This window comes from Ctenocephalides felis, unplaced genomic scaffold, assembly GCF_003426905.1.
Source record: "Ctenocephalides felis isolate EL2017-DRISC unplaced genomic scaffold, ASM342690v1 CF-g0.4_SCAFFOLD_01170, whole genome shotgun sequence".
Classification (NCBI taxonomy): Eukaryota; Metazoa; Arthropoda; class Insecta; order Siphonaptera; family Pulicidae; genus Ctenocephalides; species Ctenocephalides felis.
The window spans coordinates 76,645,956-76,672,519 of NW_020537324.1; the positions used below are offsets into that span (position 1 = coordinate 76,645,956).

The 26,564-nt window shown below is 26.6% G+C and overlaps 1 protein-coding gene across 1 annotated transcript in view; it reads left to right on the plus strand.

The window, feature by feature from the left end:
• Window positions 1–3,410: 3,410 nt before the first annotated feature.
• The window catches only part of LOC113367654 (uncharacterized transporter slc-17.2-like), a gene marked incomplete in the record, with an annotated part of 34,602 nt that continues 11,448 nt past the window's right edge, over window positions 3,411–26,564 (plus strand). The window contains 6 exon segments of the mRNA XM_026609241.1: window positions 3,411–3,565; window positions 16,927–17,326; window positions 19,661–19,891; window positions 19,970–20,153; window positions 22,069–22,196; window positions 23,375–23,500. Coding sequence (XP_026465026.1) covers window positions 16,931–17,326; window positions 19,661–19,891; window positions 19,970–20,153; window positions 22,069–22,196; window positions 23,375–23,500 — 1,065 coding nt within the window.

A 26,564-nucleotide genomic window follows, 5' to 3' on the forward strand; every position in this document is an offset into this window, starting at 1 on the left:
TACCCGGAATTTTCGTTTTTTCAAAAAAATATTTATTTATTCGTCTACATTAATGTGGTCCCCTTCAAAGTAGTCCCCCCCAGATATAATACACTTATGCCAGCGTTTTTTCCAATTTTCGAAGCACCCTTGATATTCACTTTTTGATATGTCCTTGAGCACTCTCGGCGATTTTCTTCAATCGAGGAAAACCGCCGTCCTTTCATGGGTCTCTTCAACTTTGGGAATAGGAAAAAGTCACACGGAGCCATATCTGGTGAATTTTTGCACTTTGCAACACTTTATTTCATTTTTTACGCAAAATTTAATACAAATTCTTTGACTTTTCAATTCTTCCATTGTAAAAATCGCCGAGCTCAGAAAAACACGTCGAACCTTAGCGACTACCACAGACAAAGTAAACAGTGAATATAGCTGAAAATTTCATCATACTTTAGGGGCATGTATACCAACACAATAAAAAAAAAATTTTGACAATCAGACACTCCAGACCCGCGAAATTTAATTATTAGTAATTCCGGGTACTTTTTGAACAGACCTCGTATATATATATATTATATATATATATATATATATATATATGTATATATATATATATATATATATATATATATTAGGGTGGACCTTAATATGGACATTTTCAAATTTCCTTGATCCCAAGGGCTCAAATGGTTCCAAATTGTTAAAAAACAATTCTCTGAACGTTTGAGCTCTTAATATTAATTTTTAAATAAGACATTAACAAAACTAAATTGATTAACCACTTAACTTAAAATGACGACCAGAGCCCGCGTGTGATTTCTAGGCCAAACGGAAATATTACGGGCATGGCCCGCGTACGATATTCGGGCCAGAAACAAATATAAGGTTGTCAAATATCTCCCTTCCGCCTTTTTGTATTATAAACCAAGAGCAAAAAAGCGGACGGGAGATATTTGACAACCTAATATTACGCATTACGGACATAGCCCCGTACGGCAATCACAAGTATCACAAAATATTTATTTATACGAAACTATAAAACACAAAATTAATTTAATTTTTGTGAAAATATGTACACTGTGTGGGAAAATAGTCACAAACGCTGCGCCAGCATGTGCAACTTTGGCCCAACATTTTCGAATCTAAATTGTAAGTGTAAGTAACAGAGAAAACCGGGGCGTCCGGTTTTAACAATTCAAAAAGCATTTTACTTGTATTGACAAAGTGAAGAAATATTTGAATTTTTGGGAAGGCAGGTCTAGCGGTTTCGGAGATACAATTCAAAATTTTAAAAAACGCCATTTTGTCGGACAATAATGATCATTGGACATATGCACATCAAATTATCAGATATTATTATAGAGATTTTAATAATACGAACAAATTTTGTTTACATTTTTTGGGTTTTGTGCAAATTTATACCGCGGCGCTTACGCGCTTCGATATTTCTTTTCTACGTATCTAACATATCGCGATTGCTGAACAAAAGTTCAAAATTTCTAAATCATTTCATTTAAGTATGAAAAAAATCTAATTTTTCAAGCACGTTAACAAATTTAGGGTTTGTTTCAAAAATTTTAAAATTTTCAACAATCTATTTTTTTCCAAGTTCTAAAAAAAATTTAATCTTTTTTAAAAAAAATAATTTTTGGTACACGAATTTCCAGCAATTTGCCTTAAAGCACAACTATTTAATTTCCCGAAGGAGAAGTTTATGTTTTCATAAAAAAATCCGATTCGCTAATTTTATGTTTTCTCGACGTTTCAAGCCATTCTGAATCGAATGAGACCAAATTTGATAAAAGTATGTGTGTGAACAGATTTTTTTCTAATTTGGGACCAATTTTCTTTATTTAGATTTTTATATTATGTAATTTAGAAGCACATACAACCCGTATTTCATAGAAATCATTTTAGTAATTCGACAATTCAATAATTTTTTATACCGAATATTTTTGACACAATTTTAGATTTTTCGTAGTTTATAAAAAAGCTTACATTTCACTTAAAAAAATATATTTTTAATTAACACGTTGAGTGCCACGCGTGATCAGACACTGTAAATACATAGCTGTATTACACTTAAAACCTAACTTTGCCTCCGTGTTATCGATGAGACATCTGAAAAATGCACTTGTGATGAAATTGTTTGAAGTGCATTTTATAGGTTAGATTTTATGTGTAAAACGCCTGATCACATTGTAAATACATAGTTTTTAGACATTTTGTTGCTACCAATTCATACAAATATAGATCCGTAACATAGTGTTGCCATAACATTTTTATGTTATCCGAAAATTAACCTCATAATTTATTATTGAAAAGTGATTTATTGGGTTCATTACACTTATAAAATTAATTAATTCTGTTATATATATATATATATATATATATATATATATATATATATATAGTATATATATATACATATGAATACAAATTTAAACAAAAAAGCAATTCTTTCACATCTCATTAGTAATATGTAAAAAGGTGCACGTTCCTTTCGTAATTAATTGTTAATCTGTATTAGATGTATCATCGAGTGAAAAATCCCATTCAGCATCTCAATATATAAACTTATAAGCACATCAACAATAATTATACTGTACAAACTAAACAACATACATCACAGCATATAACACATATCAAACAATTAGATTATATCTAAATATGTTCAGAAGGTTTTTGAATTTTTTATTATTGCAGTCTTGTTACCTTTTTGCAATATGCACCCAATCCAGTTTCTTTCAAACTGTACAAATGTTTTCTTTTGAACTCTTTGGTAAATTGTTAGTAGGTCTAGTAATTTTTTTTTATTTTTTTTTTCTAAGGAACACTGAAATGTTTTTTAATTTTATTATTCTAGTTTCTCTCTTTAATTTGATAAGTGTTATTGTTTTGTTATTTCTTAGAATTTATCTTCTATTTTCAGCTCATACAAAATAATAATTCCAACAGTTACCTAGTTTATATAATTTTTTTTTTCAATTTTTTAACTTATAGATCCACTGATGACATCAAATTGTATGTCGAAACGTTTGGAATTAAACATTATTTTATAAATCTTGTTTGTTGTTTCTTTGTTTGATGTATTGCCCTCGAAGAAGTTACTTAGTACTAACACTTGCACTATATATATATATATATATATATATATATATATATTCATATACATATATATACATATATATATATATATATTATATACCAAGTGTGATGTTAGCTTTATATTTGTTGTTGATTCGTAAACGATTTTCGCTGAAATCGCACAATCAGTACCAATCGAACATTCGCCAAAAGACGTTCGAATTTAAACAACACCACTAATAAAAAACAACAAATATAATAAACAATTTCTTTAAAAACATATATAAAACTATTATTATTATTACTAAAAAGTATTAAACCAATAACCATTACTACTGTTTGTGTTTTTCTAAATTGTCGTTGCGAAATGTTATTGCAAAATTGTGAATTGTGAATAAATTATTTTAATTGTGAAAAATACTCATTTGCAAGTGCAGTGCCAAATTAGTACTAAGTTTTTGAACTAATGTGATATAAGGGTACAATATTTATAAAGGTAGTGAAAATCTTATATATATATATATATATATATATATATATATATATATTGTAAAATATAACAAGTATTATTTACTCTGTACGTTTTGGCACTAAATATGTGTCATCACAATATGGCAGTTTTAACTTAATAATGAAATTATTTAAAAAAATATTTTTTTATACCTTTAAAATAAAGCACATGGGCAAAAGTAAAATACTTTTATTGTTATTAAACGTTTAAAAATTGTATAATTAAATTTATTAGTTACAACCAAATAATTAAATAATATATTTATTTATAATTTATTGTTGTAGAATTAAATTTACGATTTAAATACGACAACGAATTTTTTTTCTAAAACATATGTAAAAACATATTTTTTTATCATTGTGATTTATTTTAGAACTGATGGTTGATGGCACATATGCAGTGTCAAAACGTACAGAATATTTTTTTGTTATTTATTATGATATATTAACAATTTCTCAAACTAATATTAAATACAAAAAATTTAATAAAAAAAGCTTAATGATATTAATTAAGTTATTTGATGATGTTAATACGTTTTGACACTAAATACGTGTCATCATTCAGCAGTTTTTGAAATAAATACAAAATAGTGATGCAATTAAGAATAAAATCTTGCTCAATATCTTAATATTCATAGAAAAGTTTTGATGTTTTTAAAAAAATAATGTTAAAAAATAAACATATTACTTATATTTTTTTATAATTTCTAATTCTTAAAATAGTCAGTTTTATTGGCATTTTTGGACAGAAATAGACAAAACAAATTATTCTTATATTGACATAAAATAAAAATACAATTACAATTTAATTTATAATTAAATTTTATTTTATATTAACCTCATATCAAATCTATAAATGTAAATAATACTTTTTGTCAACATTATTGTATTACTTAAAATCCTTGTAACACATTTTTTTAATAATAAAAATACTTTTCCAAATAAAAAAACTGGCGGTGCGTAGTATCGTGCCTTAAAGCAAATTGCTGGAACTTCCCGTACCAAAAATTTAAATTTTTAAAAAAGATTCAATTTTCTTTTAGATGATCACTTTTGTCCGCCGAATAGCATTTTGTCACTTTTTTATTGGATCTCCGAAACCGCTAGACTCCCAAAAATCTTCAAATTATATATAAAAGTATTAATTATTTTCAAATGATAATGTATTAATCAATTATTTAAAGAAAGTCCTGTTTATGAGACCAAATAATCTTCTTAACAAATATTTTTAGTCAAAATTATTTATATTATTAACAATAAACAAATATTTTTAATTAATTATCAGTCGCCAAAAATGTCTATTTTTAACCCAAAATGATGAAAAAATAAAAATGTTGGCGCCATGAATAATAACTTTGACTCATCATCAATCTCATCAATATTATCTATGACGTTTTTGACATTGAAAATTGCAAATGATTAAAAATAAAATTTGCATACAATTATTGTACAATAGTAAATCTAAATCATAACAATAAAAGTATGAATAATAAATGGTGCAATTAAAATAAAAACTTGGTGCAAGTAATAGAAAATTGGTGGAAAACAGTTATTTTTTAAATAAATTAATAACTATTTTGAACTAAATCTTGGTACTTGGTCTAAAATTGCATTTAAAATTAATAATTGAGCAAAATATTTTTTTAATTAATTAATAATTATTTCCTCATTATTTTAATACTTTTTCTGTAAATTTTTAGAATTTTGGAGTAATTTCTATTCAAAATTAATTATAACTAATAGGAAATAAATTGTTCAACTGATATTTACACAATTTTGTTACTTTTAAGTAATCAAAATGACTTTTATTTTACATAAATTTAGTTTCATAATTATGTATTCGTTATAGAATATATTAATTTTATATTTTTTAAGAATTCAATAGGTTTTACTAATTTTAAAAATCATTCAAAATAATTTTCATAAGTTATATGGATATAAGTAATCAAAACGACGTCTTGTTGCATAAATTTAGCTTCATAATTATATATTTGTTATAGAATATATTATTTATATGATTTTTATGAATTCATTAGATTTTACAAATTTTAAAAATCATGCAAAATATTTATCATAAACTATATAGATATTTAAAATTAGATTTTTTCCTGTTGGTTAAAAAAAAATAATTTTTACAGATTCTCTTGCTGGTCTTTTAGGGAAAAATAAATTTATTTACACATATTCATTGATGCAAGATCTTATTAAACTATATGAAAAATAACATAGAAAATAATATTTGTTTTTCGTTTTCGTTTTTTTTTTATAATAATTTTTATTTATAGATGTTGCGTTTGGATTATTTACACAGATTTATTGCCGAAAAGTACACAAAGAATTGAGTTTCATTTAAAAAATACCCAAATTGATAACCACAAATTTAAAAAAAAATCATTTCCACAATTGAACTATAAAATATTATTTCTTCTCTCGAAGAGCGCTAATGACTTTTATAAATATTTAAACGTAAATTTTTTTTGAAGTCAGTTACTTTATTTATTTGTTTATGAGGATAACATGTTAATAATTTGCTGTGTTAATTACAACTGTTATATATATATATATATATATATATATATATATATATATATATATATATATATATATATATAAACACCGGCGACAACATCTTATTTGAATATTTAAGAAAAATACAAAACGATTTGCGGTCATTAAAAATTTTATATGCATATTATTATATGACAGTAAATATTTTTATTTATATTTTATATGTGTATATATGATATAAATATATATATATATATATATATATATATATATATTATTATTATTATTAATGCAATATTCATTTTTAATTAGTACTAATAATAATAATGCAATAGTAATTTTTAAAATTACACTATTAAATCTAGAATGTTGTAGTTTGAGTATGTTGCTTTCCAATCTATATACTATGACGACAAATACCAAACCTGATATATTTTCTTTCAAAATTTTAAATTACCAACAATAATATGAACAACGTACCCCGTATTACTCATTAGCAAAATCACAGAAAACATGTTGTAATTCAACAAATTTTTAAAAATGCCCTTATCATTCTACAATGTTGTAATTTGAGTATGTTGCTTCCCAATCCATACACTATGAGCACAAATGCAAAAACTGATGCATTTTTTCTCAAAATTTTGAGTTAATAACAGAAATATAAACAAAGTACCTAGACACTATTGTTTCTTTACAAGAACACACAAAATATTTTGTAATTCAACAATTTTTTAAAATTGTATTTATCATTCTAGAATGTTTTAATTTGAGTATGTTGCTTGCCAATCCATATACTATGACCACAAATACTAAAACTGATACATTTTATTCCAAAATTTTGAATTAATAACAATAATATGAACAAAGTACCTAGACACTATTGTTTCTTTACAAGAACACACAAAATATTTTGTAATTCAAGTAATTTTCAAAATTACACTTTTTATTCTAGAATGTTGTAATTTTAGTATGTTGCTTTCCAATCTGTATACTATGACGACAAATACTAAAACTGATATATTTTCTTTCAAAATTTTGAGATAATAACAATAATATGAACAAAGTACATAGGCACTCTACAAGAACGCAGAAAATATTTTGTAATTCAACAAATTTTCAAAATTACACTATTTATTCTAGAATGTTGTAATTTGAGTATGTCGCGTTTCAAACCATACACTATGATTACAAATACTAAAATTGATACATTTTCTTTCAAAATTTTGAGTAAATAATAATAATATGAACAAGGTGCAAACGCCCTATTGCTTACTTTCAACAAAGCAGATATTCAACAAATTTTCAAAATTACACTTTTTATTCTAGAATGTTGTAATTTAAGTATGTTGCTTTTCAAACCATATACTATGATCACAAATACTAAAACTGATACATTTTTTCTCAAAATTTTGAGTTAATAGCAATAATATGAACAAAGTGCGCACGCCCTATTGTTTATTAGCAAAATTGCAGAAAAAATGTTGTAATTCAAAAAAATTGTTAAATTTCACTATTTATTCTAGAATTTTGTAATTTGAGTATGTTGCTTTCCAAACCATATACTATGACCACAAATACTAAAAATTTATCAGCATTTTATCCCAAAATTTTAAATTTATAACAATAATATAAACAAAGTGCGCACGCCCTATTGCTTATTAGCAAAACCTCAGAAAACATCTTGTAATTCAACAAATTTTTAAAATTGCACTTTTTATTCTAGAATGTTGTAATTTGAGTATGTTACTTTCCAATCCTTAAACTATGACCCAAAATACTAAAACTGATACATTTTCTTTCAAAATTTTAAATTAATAATAATAATATGAACAAAGTGCGCACGCCCTATTGTTTATTAGCAAAAAAATGTTATAATTCAAAAAAAAATTAAAAAATACACTTTTCATTCTAGAATTTTGTAAATTGAGTATGTTGCTTTCCAAACCTTATACTATGACCCCAAATACTAAAACTGATACATTTTCTTTCAAAATTTTGAATTACCAACAAAAATACAAAAAAGTACCCAGGCAGAATACTACACTTGTTCCTTCTATTACAAAAATTTGCAAAATAATTTTAACTAAAATTTAGCCTTCATATTACAACTTATGATAAACAAAGTATGATAAATGATAATGTCATAACCACATGTTCATGATATCATAAAATTATCGAAATCGTTTCAGTTCAACATTTTTTATTCTGCACAAAAAGCACAAACACTCGTTTTAGAGATAATAACAAAATACTAATAAAATATTGACAGATTGAATGCGTAATTGCGTAGAAAATATTAGCAAAAGAAATATTCCATTAAAAAATAGATTTATGAAATAAATTATTTATGTTACATATCTCATAAATTCATAATTTCAGATAAATATAAACTGAGTCCTTACAAAACACTTAAAAATAAAATCAGTATAATTATAGTTATAATTCTTAGTATAAAGTTTATTTTTTATTTTATATTTTGGGCATTTGGAAACCCCCAAAAATATCACAATCGATCCATTATCATTTTTGGCAGATATTTTTTTAGAAGTTTCAAGAATGCAAAAAAATCAAGAATGCGATTTTTTTGCATTCGAAAAAATGTTTGGCTAATTTATAACATCTTGTCAAGGGATAAAGATCTCTCCGAAATGGGATCTAATATATACAATTTTTGTTTTTTGGAATGACATATGTGAGAAACTTTATATATATATATATATATATATATATATATACATAAACTGGTTAATTTCAATAACATCACGCTTTCCAATAATCCATTAATTATTCAAACATTCGAAGTCATATTGATTTTGCCATTATGTAATTATGAATTTAAATTATATAAAATTACAAACGTGCCTAATTTTTTTTCTGAACAAAAAACTTGCTTGTTCAATGTCGGTCGATAGTCTCAAAACCAGAAAAAAAAATTAAGACACTTTTGGTATAAAAATTTGGAGTAAAAAATGGGTTTGACCGAAATTTATCAATCAAGTGGGCTGGAAAAGAATTCTAGGGCGTCCTTTGTTCATATTATTGCTAATAAAATAAAATTTTGGGAGCAAATATATCAGTTTTAGTATTTGTGGTCATAGTATATGGATTGAAAAACAACATACTTAACCTACAATATTCTAGAATCAATAGTGTAATTTTAAAAATTCAATGAATTACAAAATATTTTCTGCGGTTTTGTAAAGAAACAATAGTGCCTAGGAGGCACTTTGTTCAGATTATTGCTATTATCTCAAAATTTTGAAAGAAAATGTATCAGTTTTAGTATTTGTGGCCATAGTATATGGATTGGAAAGCAACATACTCAATTTACAACATTCTAGAATGATTAGTGTAATTTTAAAAATTACTTGAACTATAAAATATTTTCTGCGTTTTTGTAAAGAAATTATAGTGCCTAGGTACTTTTGTTCAGATTATTGTTATTAACTCAAAATTTAAAAAAAAATATCAGTTTTAGTATTTGTGATCATAGTTTATGGATTGGAAAGCAACATACTCAACTTAAAACACTTCAGAATTAATAGTGCAATTATAAAAAAAAAAAACAAATCAGAAATCATACTGGATTTTTTTTAAACAAATTAAGAGCGTTGTGCAAATAAGGGGAAAGAATTATTTTTTGCAGAATTTTTAATTTAAAAAAACTCGTATAAAAGCTCAATTTTAGATATTTTATAAAATATATAATATTTGACTTTTGTCTTTAAAAATTAATCGTATGATTTAAGTACTCCGGATAATTAAATAATCTATTTACTGCAATTTTTAAAAAAGTAAATATTTTAAATGGGAAATTTAAAAGTTGTTATTTGATAATACATAAAAAAAGTTATCCGGCAAATATTTAATTCGATAACTAGCATTTTTGTATAAAGATTTAAAACATATAAAAAATAAAAAATTGATTCTATATAAAAATAGAAAGACAAAATTAATTCAGTATTATTATCAGCAATTTTATTATTTTTTATTATCATCTTTTCTAAATGTATTATTACATGAATATCCAAAAAATATCCCACATTTTTATAACAGTATAAAAGTAGTACTAGTGTAATTTGCACTAGTCATCTTTTTAATATTCAAAATTCTTTTTATTTTCAAAAATTCTACGGTTTTATAATCTTATTTTTAATCCTACTTAAGTTTTATTTTTAATCCTTTCCAGAACAAATGTGAAAATTACTATATATTAATAATAAATAAAATTAATTAAATTTGCACACAAATATGTCTTTGTAAAGTTACAATGACGTGTGTTTTAAAACAAATTTATTACCGTAGCTAAATAAGTTTAATATTTAAAAATAATATGTTAGCTCGTTTTTTTTTAATTTTTTCTTTGGTCTTTTAGAAGAAATCTAAATCTGTTTCAAAATAATCCGCCGGAATAATATATTAATTCGAAATAAATCTTTTGATAATTCCGTTGATTAATTTGTTTCAAAGTTAGTTGAAGCCTTTGTTCTTGGTTAAAATTTAAAAAAAATACACAAAAACATTTAAATTATAATATTATTATTAACACAGAAAGAAATAATTTATTGTCAACTATCAATAAAAATTGCTAAATTTTAATTCTTAGTTATAAAAATAATTTTTTTGGATATGAAAAATTTTTTTGGAGTTTGTTTCAAGCAAAAAATATTCAGAAACGAAACTAAATAATATAGAAAATGGACAAATAAATTCATATAAATTCACAAATATACTATTAAATTTTATTTATATTGGTCTCTCATTTTATTATTTAATTTGAATTTATTGTTATTACACAAATAATTGTGCTACATTTTTTTGGTCTATGACTAATAAATAAATTATACTAACTAGTCAGTAAAAAATAGATTTGTTCTATTCTATTTTGCACAAGTCATGTTTTTTTATTTAAATTTAATTAAATAGGCACAAATAGCTTCTTTTGTATATTTGCAATCATGCGTTATTAATTTGGAGCTAAAAAACATATATGCCATATATTATATTTAAATATATAAATATATATATATATATATATATATGTATGTATATATATATATATATATATATATATATTAATTTATATATGTACAAGTTGTATATGTATATTTGTATTTGTATCCAAGATCAGGTTTTATGGAAATAATCAGCCAAGCATAATAAACATATAGAATACTACTAGACATATGTAGTTTTCAATAGAAATATAAAAACATTTATGGTTTTATAATTATATTGGTCCTCAACCTATATAGAAATGTCAATATATATATATATATATATATATATATATATATAATTATTTTCATTAAAAATTATCTATGAGTAATAGTTGTTTTGCATGCATAAATATGCATGCATAAAATCTTCGAACAATTTTATAAATATTTCATTATTTTTTTATATAATTATTTTATTTTATATTTTAAATCTTCTATAATTAGTTATAACAATTGCTTATTAATTATTAACATGTATAGAACTTATATGAAACCCAGTCAAACTATTTCTTTCTACTTAACAGTTTAAGATATTATATAATTTTTGATTCAAGTTTCTTCTTTCAAGACACTTTTAAAAAATTCAATATTTATTTCAAATTATTTTTTTAATAATTATTTTTTACTAAGATATTGTAATGATTAATTACAAAAGGATACTGTTAATTTTTACTGTTAGTTTCTTTATTAGCAGAAAAATGAAAATTTTTTCTTCCACGTTTTAGCCAAAAATGCTGAATCGATTTTAAAAATTCAGAAATTATTCGAAAGATATTATTCGGGAGTTGTGCTAATTAGTTTTAGATATAGATCGGCCGAGCCATTTCTTCGTAATTAACTGTTGAAATTTTTTATGTTGATAGACTTTATTTCATTTTAACATGAATTTCATTAAATGTACTCTTCTAATATTTGTTGTATGTATTACACCAGACACTCCTACAAATAGTATATTTTATAATTTGCTAGTTCAATTTTCCAAGTTATTTTTATGTCATATTCAATCTATATAAACTCTATCCTATTCTATATTCATTTTAATTTTTTTTTTCAATTTCTTTCAATTCTATTTCTTCAATTTGACTTTTTCATTCTCTTTATTTAATTTTTGCTCTCATTTATAGTATCTAATTCTATTCAACGTTCCATTTCATTCTTTATTTTCATTTTTACAACTCTTTCTGTAATTTCTATTTTTACCTAATTTTTTAATTCAAATTCTACTTAACAAATACAATTCTAATTAGTTTTGAATTAACAACATATATAATTTTTCTTAAATTATAAGTTAATGACAAGATTCGAATCATAGATCCCTGTCGTGTGAGTCGGACACGCTGCTAAGTGAGTTACGCTCGCCACTTTTCTTTAATCGTTAATTGTTGATTAACTTATTTAAAAATTATCAATATCAATATTTTATTATTGATTTTGACTTGACTTTTATTAGTACTTTTCCTTATTTATGCAACAATAAGACGTCTGTCTTCGTCATAGAAACGGATGGCATCGTGTCAAACTACAGCTACAGCTTCTATTCAAGTTAGCTACCTAAATATAGAACTATTTTGTGTGCAACGACTACGAACAACGGATCGATATATAGGGAAAAACGGGGAAAGATGAACAAATATACTAAAATACTAAATGCGTAAAATTGTTAATAGTATATTATAATTGGCAACAATTTCTAAGCATAGAACTGTGGTAAAAATTTGCACTTAACACTTTTATTCTTGTCGTTCTAAAAATTCCTGAATTGCATTAATTTTTTTAATAGTATCTTGTGGTTTGTGTACACAATTGCAATATTAAAGATTCAGGAATTTTTGAACATATATCCAAAAAACTTATGATTAATTAACTTCATAGCTTCCGGAGCAACTGCATAGATATTATTTTTGTAGGTCACACAATTGTTTATTAAAATCCAATTTCTAAGTTCTAAAATCTGGTAAAAATCTTGTAGAAAATTTGGCTAAGACCTTGCTAAAATCTTGTAAAATATTTTCTAATATCTTCCTAAAATCTTTCTAAAATCTAACTAAAATCTTGCTAATTTCTAACATCTTGTAAAAATCTTGCTAAGGCAATGCTAAAATCTTGTAAAAATCTTGTGAAAATCTTGCTAAAATCTTTCTAAAATCTCGAAAAAACCTGGAAAAATATTGCTAAATTCTTGGTAAAATCATGCTAAAATCTTGTAAAAATCATGCTAAAATCTCACTAAAATTTGCAAAAATCTGGCGAAAATCTTGCTCAAATCTTTCTAAGATCATGCTAAAATCTTGTAAAAATCTTGCTGAAATCTCACTAAAATTTGCAAAAATCTAGGGAAAATCTTACTCAAATCTTTCTATCTTGCTGAAATCTTGAAAAATTCTTTCTAAAACTTTGCTTTAATTTTGCAAATAAATTGTAAAAATCTTTTAAAAATCTTGCAAAACTCTTGCAAAACTCTTGCAAACTCTTGCTAAAATCTTGTAAAAATCTTGCTTAAATCTAACTAAAAACTTGCAAAAATCTGACAAAAATCTTGCTCAAATCTTTCTAAGATCTTGCTGAAGTTTTGGAAAATTCTTTCTAAAACTTTGATTTAATTTTGCGAATAAATTGTAAAAATCTTGCAAAACTCTTGCAAAAATCTTGCAAAACTCTTGCTAAGGTCTTGCAAAGTTCTAATTTTATAATTTAATCAATTTTAACCAAATATTTATTTATAAATTCATCTATCCTTTATTTCCCGGTTTTCCCCTATTTTCACAACGTTTCAATGTATTCCTTTAGTTCACTAGTTGAATCCCAGCTCTGTCGGGCGCATAACGCAACTGTAGCTACTAGCTATCTTTGTAGCTATGTTTTTGGGAAAATTTACAAAAATTCCGTTGTTGGATAATAACTATTTTGAAGTCACAAATTTGTTTTATTGGTAATAAAAAATTGGAAAGACTAGGAGGTGAAATATGCACTGTGAAGAAAAGATTTAGCACAAATGCAGGAATAGTGAGAAGATTTTATTTGTAGAATTTGTTTGTAGAATTTAAATATGAATACTCTTTTGGAATGCTTTTGTACCGCTCAAAATACTACAATTGTTTAATTTAAATCATGCAGTCATATTTGTCATTTTTTTTTTTAAATGTGATGACTTTATTTATATAGAATTTGCTAGAGTTTTCAATTTTGTTTTAATATGATTTTATTACTACAACTATACGTTAATAATAATAACAACAATAATAATGAATAATATAATGTGATTTATCAGAATATTATCATTCTTACAAGAATTTGATTTTTATTGCTAGGAACATATATATTTTGACTGGATTCTTATTGAATTTGAGATTTCTTATTGTGTTCTTGTTAGACATTTATTGGATTTTGTTTAGATTCTCATTAGATTACAAATTAATTAAATATTAATTATTAAATACTATCTAAAATATCACAAAATACTAAAATCTAATTCCAAATAAATCAACTAAATTATTACTAGATTCTAACTAGATTGCAACTCGATTTTAACTTTTTTATCATTTTATCAAACTATCTTGTAAAAATCTTGCTAAGATCTTGTTTAGATCTTAATAGAATTGTTAGACTTGCTGAAATCTTCATAATATCTTGATAGACTTGTTCGACTTACTGAAATCTTACTAAAATTTAGCTTTGATCTTGCTAAAATCAAGTAAAAATCTTGCTAAGATATTGCAAAGATTTTTCTAATATCTTGCTATGATCTTGCTATAATCTTGTTAGAATCTTGCTAAAATCTTGCTGAAATCTCACTACGATCCTTCTGAAATTTTGATAAAATCTTACTAAGACCTTGCTAAAATCTGGATAAAATTCATGCTCAAATTTTGCTAAAATCTTCCGAAAATTTTGTAAAAAAAACTTGCTAAGATCTTTCTAACATCTCGCTAGATCTTGCTAGGATTTTACTAAGATCTTGCTAAAACTTTGTTAGAGTCTTGTAAAAATCATGCTAAAATCTTTCTAAGATACTGCTAAAATTTTGTTAAAGTTCTGCTAAGATCTTGCTAAAATTTTGCCACAATCTTACTAAAATCTTTGTTAAAATGTTATTAAAATTTTCCTAAGATCTTGTTATAATCTTATTAAAATTTTACTAAGATCTTGTTAAAATCTTGTTAAGATCTTGCTAGAATCATGCGGAAATTTTGTGAAAGTCTTGTTAATACCTTGTTAAAATCTTGAAAAAATCTTTGAAAATTATGCAAAAAAAATTCTAAGATCTTGCTGAAATCTATATTAGATTTTGCTAGAATCTTGCTAAAATCTTAGCAAGATTTTGTAAAAATCTTGATAAAATATTGCAAAAAAAAAATAAGATCTTGCTGATATCTTGATTAGATTTTACTAGAATCTTGTAACAATCTTGCTAAAATTTTGCTAAAATCTTGCTGAGATCTTGCTAAAATCTTTATTAGATTTTGCTAGAATATTGTAAAAATCTTGTAAAAATCATGTAAAAATATTGCGAAAATCTTGCTAAAATATTGCTAGGATCTTGTTAAATTCTTGCAAAACAAATTCTAAAATCTTGATAAAATATTATTAAGATCTTGCTAGAATCTTGTAAAAATCTTTTAAAAATTTGCTAAAACTTTGTTAAAATCTTGTAAAAATCTTCGAAAATCCTGCAAACATTTTTATGAGATCTTGCTGAAATCTTGATTAGATTTTACTGTACTTGTTATACTGCTGAAAAATTGAAAAAATTTTTCTGAAACCTTGCCAAGATCTTCGTAAAACTTGGCAAAACTTGTTCCAGTCTTTCTAAAATCTTGCTAAGATCTTGCTAAAATCTTGTAAAAACCTTGCTAAAATTTTGCTTCAATATTACTAAAATCTTTGTAAAATCTTGCTAACATCTTTTAAAAATCTTGCTAAAATCTCACTAAAATCTTTTTGAAATCTTGCAAAAATCTGGCGAAAATCTTGCTCAAACCTTTCTCTTGCTAAAATTTTGAAAAATTATTTCTAAAACCTTGCTTTAATTTTGAAAAAAATGTAAAAATCTTATTAAAATCGTGCTAAAATCTTGCTAAAATCTTGATAAAGATCTTGATAAGATTTTGCTAAAATCTTGCTAAAATGTAGCCAAGATCTTGTAAAAATTTTGTAAAAATCATGCTTATCCAAATCTTGCTAAGACCTTGCTAATACTTTGGAAAATTTGATAAAACTGAAATTTGATAAAATCTTGCTAAAGTCTTGTAAAAATCTTGCAAAAACCTTGCTATGATCTTAAAAATAACATATCACTTAAATCTTGTAAAAATTTTGCAAAAATCTTGCTAACGTAAGACCTTGTTAAGCTGTAAAAACTTGTGAAAATCTTCCGAAAATCTTTCTAAAATCTTGCTGAAATTTTGTAAAAATCTTGGTAAAATTTAGCTAAATCTTCTCAAAATCTTTCCATGATTTTGCTAAAATCTTAGAAAAATCCTGTTAATATCTTGTCAAGATCTTTCTAAAATCTTGGTAAATTTTTGCTAAAATCTTACTAAATTAAGAGTCAGTACTAGTAATAGCAATTATGTGAATTCATTAAAATTTGGAATAATATGAAACAATATTGATAGGGTACGCAACCTTTTGATAAAGCAACAATTTCCTATTTTTTTCTGAGTATCTAGTATGAATATCTAAATATACAAATCAACCCTCCAAAAAATACAAATTTGATATTCTCTCTATTGCATCTGCAGTTTTTTTTAATAAAAATCCCAAATTCGCATTTTTATTTCTATTACTAATCAACTATGTCTATTTCTATTACTAATCTCTTTACCCTTTTACCCCCCAGATAAATGACTACAAAACACGGCACAGGCCCGGTGAACAAACAAGAAGACTCCAAAAATGGCCACAACACATCCCCAAACCACCACCAGCACCAGCATCAATCTACCCCAAACAACCACCAGCAAGAGTCACCTCCAATGTACACCCTGCCCCACTATCCCCTATGGGGCTCATGCAGACTGGTCTTCACACTTTGCGCCTTTCTCACGACCACCAATCTGATTCTTATGAGATTCAATTTGAGTTTCGCCCTTGTTTGCATGGTTAAGGGTAAGGAGATAAATGGGACACTTGATAAATGGTTGCCAAAAGAAGGAGATGCGAATTTTACCAGAGTTAGGCAGCCTGGATGCTATGCTTTGGAGGAGAGTGATGGTGGTGCTGTTAGTCTTTATGATATGGTGAGTAGGAAGAACTACTAAGTCTGGTACTAATATACGAAAATAATATAATTAAAATATAATTTGCAAATAAAATTTACATAAAAAGTATAATATGAAATAGTTTCTACGCCACTGATCTTTTTTTAGTTACAACTTAATTTAAAGGTAGTACTAGAGTTTCAAAAAGTAAAGCATGAATAAATGAAACAAGATACTTGAACTTCCCGATTTATGTAAATAATCGACTTAATCCATGATAGATAAATTAATTTATGAGTAGTTAAAAGTATTCGAAATAGATTTATTGAAAATCGAACACGTCAACCCGGTCCGAGTGTTTTTTAAAAGCAAATTTTCAAAAATCAATAATTTTTATAATTGTACCAGTTTTCGTAGAATTTTAATTGTCTAGTATGTTCATTAAGACCAAGTACTCTATCGTTATACCAAGTAAATCGTCTAATTTTAGTTTTACCAAACGTCAACAGAAGTACTCATTTTCTCAAACTTTGATGAATTTTTAAAATTAAACTACTTGTTGTAAGGCCGAAAAATTTCAATAAGTTCTCTAAGACCATGAAATATGTCGCCCAAAAAAGTTCCATAAAAATCGTCTTAAGTTTTTTTCAACAGTTAATTACAAAATACGGCTCGGTAGATTTTCAACTAAAACTAATCAGTATTATTCCCAACTAATATCTTTCGAACAGTTTATGATTTTTTAAAATCGATTCGGTAGTATGAGCTTAAATGCGGACGAAAAGTTTAACCTTTTTTTCCAAATTACAAAGAAATGGCTCGGCAGATCGTCGCACAAAACTGACAAACGATCATCCTCATCGAGATACATCGAATGGCTTTTAAATTTCTGAAATCGGTTCAGGTGTTTTTAAAAAAAACGTCGATGAAAGGTCTAATTTTGACAAATGCCAAAAAGACCATACTAATTTATGCAAACTTTGACGAATTTTTAAAGCTAAACCAGTTGTCGTAGAGCCGTAATATTTTAGTATGATCTAGAAGACTATGGTATCTACCGTCAAAAAAATAATCATAAAAATCGTCGAATTTTTTTTATTGAAAACTTTATTACAAGAAAACGGCCCGGCCGATCTCTACCAAAAACTAATCAGCACGATTCCCAACCAATATCTTTCGAACGGTTTTTGAATTTTCAAAATCGATTCAGAATTGCGGGCTAAAACGTGGACGAAATTTTTTTCACTTTTCTGCTATTTACAAAGAAACGGCTTGACTAATCATGGCGCAAAATTGATAAACGCTAGTCCTCGTCGAGATACATCGAATGGCTTTTAAATTTTCAAAATTGGTCGAGCCGTTTTTGAGGAGACTTCGATTTACGTCAAAAAATCTGTTCACACACACATACATATTTTTCCCAAATTTGGTCTCATTCGATTCAGAATGGCTTGAAACGTCGAGAAACATAAAATTAGCAATTCGGATTTTTTTATAAAAACATAAACTTCTCCTTCGGGAAGTTAATAAAAAAAATCATTAAAAAAATAAAGAAAGAATGAAATATTAGACACATGTTGATACATACTTGTTAATATCAATTTTAGTTTTAAAAACAATTAAGCTAAACTCAGGTATTGTCTGTTCCGAACAATTTTAATTAAATAATTTTAAACATTCTAGTTGTTTTTTTGTTTAATAAAATATGATTTAAAAAAACTGAGAACGTCTATCGAATTGCTACTTAGACGTGTCCTTTGTTACTCACAAAATTTCCTAAAATAGAAAATACTCTCATACTTGCGACCACATTATTCTAAATTGTTTTTAAAGCCTGATATAATAATTCTAAGTTTTTTGTTTGTGGCTTCTAGGGTTTAAAACTCTTTTTTGTAAGCTTGATTGGAGGAAGTTACTTCTTCAAGAAGAAGTCACACTGATTTAAATTAATATATACACTGGTATAAAAATCTAAATTGATATATACAAAACCTTTCAGGGAACCATTGCAGACTGATAAGATATCAAATGCTATTGAACCGATATGATTTCAAGAATCAAAACGCTTTCATCTATCTTTTATATTTGGCTATATTTGTCATTTTTTATTTATACAGTGAAAACCGACTTTTTTCACTAAAAAACCGGTTTTCGAATTCCATAATTTTCGCCGAAAAACGGTTTTTAAAACCGGTTTTTGAAAACCGACAAACCCTACCTGGTAGATACTTGTTTACAATTTATTTATTTATTTTATTTATTCATAAGCAAGCCGTAATCAATAATAATAGATATTATTTCAGACTCTTGTCAAGCTTATTCATAGTTAATATTAAAAGGATAGTAATTTTATAATAATCATTTATTTGCTAGGCGGAATTTGATTGGAGCAAAGAGTTGCAAGGACGTCTTCTAAGTGGATTTTTCTACGGCTACATCGTCAGCCAGGCATTTGGAGGTTGGTTTAGTGATAAATTTGGAGGCAAGTTATTCTTCGTCTTGGGAAACCTTTTGCAAAGTATTTGCACATTGTTGATGCCAGTGGCTGCTAGGTTGCATCCAGAGATGCTCTTTGTTTTGAGGATCATTCAAGGAATTGTTTGCGTAAGTAAAAAAAAATTACTTCAAATAATGTGAATTCAAATGATCTTTGACCCTAAAGATGTGTCTTTTATCCTCTAGGGTTTGTGTTTGCCTGCAATGTATGTCCTGTTTGCAAAATGGGCTTCGCCTGCAGAAAGGACAAAATTAATGGGAGTTGCCTATACAGGATTTCCTTTGGCCAATGTTATTATTTTTCCTTTGGCGAGTACCTTGTGCCAAACTGGGATCGATGGGGGTTGGCCTATGATCTTCTACGTCACTGGTAATGGATTGCAATTGATGTATAAAATAAATAATTGTGATATGAATAATCAAACCAAATGAAGCACTGTAAAATGTTACAAAAAAGAAATTTGCTGTCTGAACTAGATCAGATCCATTTGAAAACAGTGCCATGTCTAAGAATTAAAGATACAATAAGAAAATTCTAAGAAACTCTAAGAATTGAAGATACAATAACAAGTATAAGTAACACAGAAAGTTGAATAAAAAACCCTGGTGATAAACAAAACATAATTGAATTCGTATTTTCTGCATAAATTATTTATTAATTTTTTATTATTATTTGCTTATATTTTATATCAAATCATATTGCGGATATTATTTTCATGTAAATTTTATCATTTGCACTTTTATTTATTTATTTAAATTTATGTTATTATTTATTATATATATTACTAGATGTTAATAATTTAACAGTTGTAATAATTATTGAAATTCAAAAAAAATCTGCATGATTTCATAATTACGAATGATTGACAGATCAAGAGATTTTTTTGAAAATTGAAGACCTGAACGTTGGAAGCAAAAAAACACATTTTTAAAAAAGTTGGTTCTGAAAACTATGTGTAAGTCCTAGGTACCTAGAACTATGTGTAACTCTTATTACGTCTTTATCAACTTCTCTAACCATCAATACAAATCAAATACATTTTGAATCATTCAAATCGGTTTTTCCGTTCTCGAGAAAATCCTAATGGCCAAATATGATAAATGGCCATTAGCATTTTCTAGAGAACGGTTGAACCGATTTAAATGTTTTAAAGTGCATTGGATTCGTATTGATGGTTAGAAAGGGTCATAATGACATAATTGGAATTGCACATAGTTCTCAGTACCAATTTTTTTGAAAATGTTCTTTTTGCTGCAAAGTTCTGGTCTTCGATTTCCAAAATTTTCTCTGTTTTGTGCATTTTGCCTTCTTTTTAAATAGAAAAATACTTTTCATCCAATATAGATTTTTTTCAACGCCAGAGTGCTTTTTTCAACTTTTTGTGGCACTTTGTAATTTGCTGCTTTATCTCCATTTCTTAAAATTATTGTTTCTGATCAGTAGACATGACAATTTTTTTTAAACGGATCTTATCCAATTTTCTTCAAACCGTCTTTTATTTCCAACGTTTTTTATCAATACAAATCAAACGCATTTTGAATAATTCAAATCGGTTCATCCGTTCTCGAGAAAATCCTAATGGCCAAATATGATAAATGGCCATTAGCATTTTCTAGAGAACGGTTGAACCGATTTAAATGATTTAAAGTGCATTGGATTTGTATTGATGATTAGAAGAGCTCAAGAAGACATAATTGGTGTTTACACGTAGTTCTCAGTACCATTTTTTTTGAAAAAGTAATTTCTTGACCTGGTCTTTAATTTACAAAATGGACTTTTTTCTGTGCTTTTTGGCATTGTTTATCCTTTTTGTTTTTAACATCATGCAGAAAACACTCTTATTCCAGAATGAATCCACAATTTTGTTTTTTTTAACACTAGAATTTTTCTTCAACTTTGGTCTTCCTTAGAGTCCATGTTTCTGATCCCTGGAGAGCTATGTTCCAAAAATATTTCATCTTTTATATATACTAACAATTTAAAAAAAAATGTAGTATTTATTTCTTAGGTATCAAAGCTTTCCAAATTTTCTTGGTCTTCCTTATAGTCCATGTCTCTGATCCTTGGAGAGCATAATTTTATCTTTTATGTAGATATGATTTTTAATTGTTTTTAAATACATAATGCTACTGAATCATACTGAATACTGTCAAAATGTCATGTATTTGCTGTGCATTCTGACTGCACAACATCTGCATGGCCTTTGACAATATTCAGTATAAAATTCTTTATAACATGGCCTTGCCATAACCTTGCTCTAGTAATAGTTGTACTCTTTTTGCAGGTGGTTTTGGAACATTATGTTCAATCGTCTACTACTTTGTGGTTTTTGATGATGCTGATAGTCATCCTAGGATTGCTCCAGGTGAAAGGCGGTATTTGAATTCAGTCATTGCCAGGACTAATAATAAGGTAAACAAATTCCTGTTTTTGTCACCAAATATAAAAATAAAAATTGGCCAATGGTAATAGATGGATTGCAAAAGATTTTTTTTATGGGTTTTATGATTGACCAGGAAAATGTGATGGACCAATATGGATTAGACTTATTTGTAGACGTCCAGGATGTTTTATTTTGTACAAATTTTATTTATTTTAAGGCGATTTTAGTTATGGCCGGGACAAGTTACTGTTTTTGTCACCAAACTTAGAACAAAATTGGCCAAAGTCAGTAGATGAACTGGATTTTTTATTTCATCAATGGCATTTATCAGAAAAATCTGAAACTAATATACATCGTTATGTTGTGCACTTCCTGGAGTTTGTGTTTCAATACAAATTTTATTTCTTCTAAGACCAAAATTTTTTTGAAATTAATTTCATTTGTTCTTCATAATATGGAAGCTTGTTTTAGTACCAAATGTACCATTTAGGCTTTTCTATTTTTCTAAATCCATCAATCAAATCCTACACCAATTTTGCCAATTGTAATCCAACAGATGAATTAGTTACTAGCTAAATTAGTGTCTAGTATCAAATACTATGTGGTTTGAGTTCCGGGTTCCTCAGACAAGCTGAAATCAAGTAGCTGTCATTTTTGTTTTTATCACCAATCATAAAAGATGGACTAGAAAATATTCTTTCTGAATGGTATTTATGATTGACCAGAAAAAGCTGATGAACCAATATGGATTAGACTTATTTTTAGACGTCCAGGATGTTTCATTTTAGTACTTGTTTTTATTCATTTTAAGGCTCAATCGGCAAGAATATTTTTGGAATTAGTTTTATTAATCCTCCTTAAAATTGAAGCTAGTTTTAGTACCATTTCCAATTTTTCTGAATTTTCTAAATCCACCAATACCAATTTTATCAATTATCACCCAACAGATTAATAAGTTACTAGCTACATTGGTGCTTAGTATCAGTTACTAAGTGGTTAGAGTTGTGGGTTTCTCGGACAACCTGACATCAAGCTTTTTGTCTTTTAATTTTGTTCTATTTATCAGTCAGATCCAATACAAATTTTGCCAATTGTCATCCAACAGAATAATTAGTAATTTAAGTTTAGAGTGGTTAGAGTTCCGGGTTCCTCTGACAACCTGACATAAACCAGCAATCTTTCACCATTGTTTTCTATTTTTTTCCAGAAAATGATAGTTCCATGGGGTTCCATAATAAAATCGGTGCCAGTACACGCCTACAATGTGGCCCACTTTTGTCAAACTTGGGCATTCGTGACTTTGGCCATAAATTTGCCGATGTTGATGAAGGAAGTTTTTTGTATTTCGACTTGAAAGCGGTAAGATCAATAGAAAACTGTGTGCAAATATAGGGTATGCCACCTAACATTTTTCATTTGCATTTTTTTTTTTCAACCGAGGTCAGCCGAGGCTTTTTTTCTTCATTTTTGAATTAAATTATTAACTGAATTAATTTCATTATCAACTGAAAGGAATTGTACTTTCAAATAGAAAAAGAAATTTTAGAAAATATTCAGTAGTTTGTAAAAAAAAATAAAGTTATTTGGCGGACCCTATACAAAATGTTGTTCGTAGAATTCCAGACAATAACATCAACAAATCTTATCTTGAGAGTAATAAAATATTTTTGTAGACTCGTATTGTATTTGCTTTATCTACGGTAAATAAACTAATGAAAACATAGTAAAATTTGCATAGTTTGTTTATCTATTTGCATAGTTTGTTTATCTATTTGCAGAATGGTTTGCTGTCTGCCTTGCCCTACATTTGTGCCCTGATAATGAGAATCGCCATCGCCTATCTTTTTAAACCTGTTCAGGACTTTTTAGGACTCAGCATCACTAATATGAGGAAAATGAATCATCTGATAGGTACAATGTTATGAAGAACTTTCCATACTAGTTTGTTCTAAGTATTAACAAAAGCCATGCGGTTACTGTGCAGTCAGGCGTATTTCGCAGGTCGTCACATAGAAAATCTCACCTAGAAACTGCACAAATGATGGAGAAACTAATTTCAAATAAATCAACTAAATTGTTACTAGATTCTAACTAGATACCAACTTGATTAGATCTTGCTAGATTTTTCTAAGATCTTGCTAAGACCTTACTAAAATCTTGGTAAGACCTTGCTAAAATCTTGCTGAGATATTGCTACAATCCTTCCAAGATCTTGTTAAGATCTTGCTAAAATCTTGTAAAAATCTTGCTAAAATTTTGCTAAGATCTTGCTAATATCTTTCTAAAATCTTGCTGAGATATTGCTACTATCCTTCCAAGATCTTGTTAAGATCTTGCTGAAGTTTTGTAAAAATCTTCTTAAAATCTTGTCAAAAACTTGCTATGATCTTGTTAGAATCTTGCTAGAATTTTATTAAGATCTTCCTGAAATCTTGCAAAAATATTACTAAAATCTTGTTGAAATCTTACGAAAAATTTCCTAAATTCTTGCTAAAATCATGTAAAAATCTGGTTAAATCTTACTGAGACCTTGCTAGTTCTTGCCAAAATCATGCAAAGATCTTGCCAAAATTATGCAAAGATCTTGCTTGCTGAAATTTTGATTAGATTTTGTTAAAATCTTGTAAAAATCTTGCTAAGATCTTGCTAATATCTTTCTGAAATCTTGCTGAGATATTGCTACAATCCTTCCAATGTCTTATTAAGATCTTGCTGAAGTTTTGTAAAAATCTTTTTAAAATCTTGTAAAAATCTTGCTATGATCTTGTTAGAATCTTGCTAAAATTTATTAAGATTTTGCTAAAATCTTGTAAAAATACTAAAATCTTGCTAAAATCTTACGAAAAATTTCCTAAATTCTTGCTTAAATCATGTAAAAATCTGGGTTAAATCTTGCTGAGACGTTGCTAGATCTTGCTAGATCTTGCTAAAATCATGCTAAGATCTTGCTTGCTGAAATTTTGATTAGATTTTGTTAAATCTTGTGAAAATCTTGCTAAGAATTCTAAGATCTTGCTGAAATCTTGATTAGATTTGCTAAACTTGTAAGACTTTTTGAAATTGTTTAAGAATCTTGCTTACTTAAATCTCTCTAAGATCTTCAAAATAAAATCTGACTTAGGTCTTGCTATAATCTTGCTAAAAAATGTAAAAATCTTGCTTAAATTTTGTTAAAATATTTCTAAGATCTTGCTTGCTTTTTGATTGATTTGTTAGAGTTGTTTGATTTTCTGAAATCTTGATAAGATTTTGCTAAGACCTTGCTAAAATCTTACTAAACCTGTAAAAAATTTTGCCAAAATATTAAGATCTTTTAAAAATTTTGCTAAGATCTCGCTAATATCTTTCCGAAATCTTGATAAAATCTTGCTACGGGCCTTGTTAAGATCTTGATAAGATCTTGCTGAAATCTTGATTAGATTTTTTATAATATCTTCAAAATAAAATCTGACTTAAATCTTGCTATAATCTTGCTAAAAAATGTAAAAATCTTGTAAATTTTTTTTTACCAAAATATTGCTAAGATCTTGATAAAATCTTGCTAAGACCTTGCTAAAATCTTGTGAAAATCTTGCTAACGACCTTGCTTACTGAAATTTTGATTAGATTTTGTTAAAAACTTGATAAAATCTTGCTAAGATCTTGCTAATATCTCTCTGAAATTTTGATAAAATCTTGCTAAGATCTTAATGAAATCTTGATAAAATTTTGCTACGATTTTGCTAAGATCTTGCTGAAATCTTGATTAGATTTGCTAAACTTGCAGACTTGCTGAAATATTTAGAAGATCTTGCTAAAATCTTGCTAAGATCTTGAAAATAAAACCTGACTTAAATTTTACCATCATCTTGCTAAAAAAATATAAAAATCTTTGCTAGGCTTATAGACATGCTGAGATCTTCTGAAGATTTTGCTAAGATCTTACTAAAATCTTGATAAAATCTTTTACAAATCTTGCTAAAATCTTCCGAAAGTTTTTGCAATAATCTTGCTTAAAACTTTGCTAAGTTCTTGAGAAAATCCTGCTAAGATCATGCTAATATATTTCTGAAATCTTGATAGAATCTTGCTAAGACCTGGCAAAAATCTTGTGAAAATCTTGCTACGACCTTGTAAATGTCTTGCTGAAATTTTGATTAGATTTTGCTAAACTTGTAAGACTTTCTTCGAAATCTTTTAAAAATCCTGTAAGAATCTTGTTAAAATTTCAACTAGAAACTGCACAAATGATGCGCTTGATAAAAGATTGCTAAGATCTTGCCAATATCTTTCTGAAATCTTGATAAAATCTTGCTAGACCTGGCAAAAATCTTGTGAAAATCTTGGTACGACCTTGCTAAGATCTTGCTGAAATCTTGATAAGATTTTGCTAAACTCGTGAGACTTTTAAGAATGAA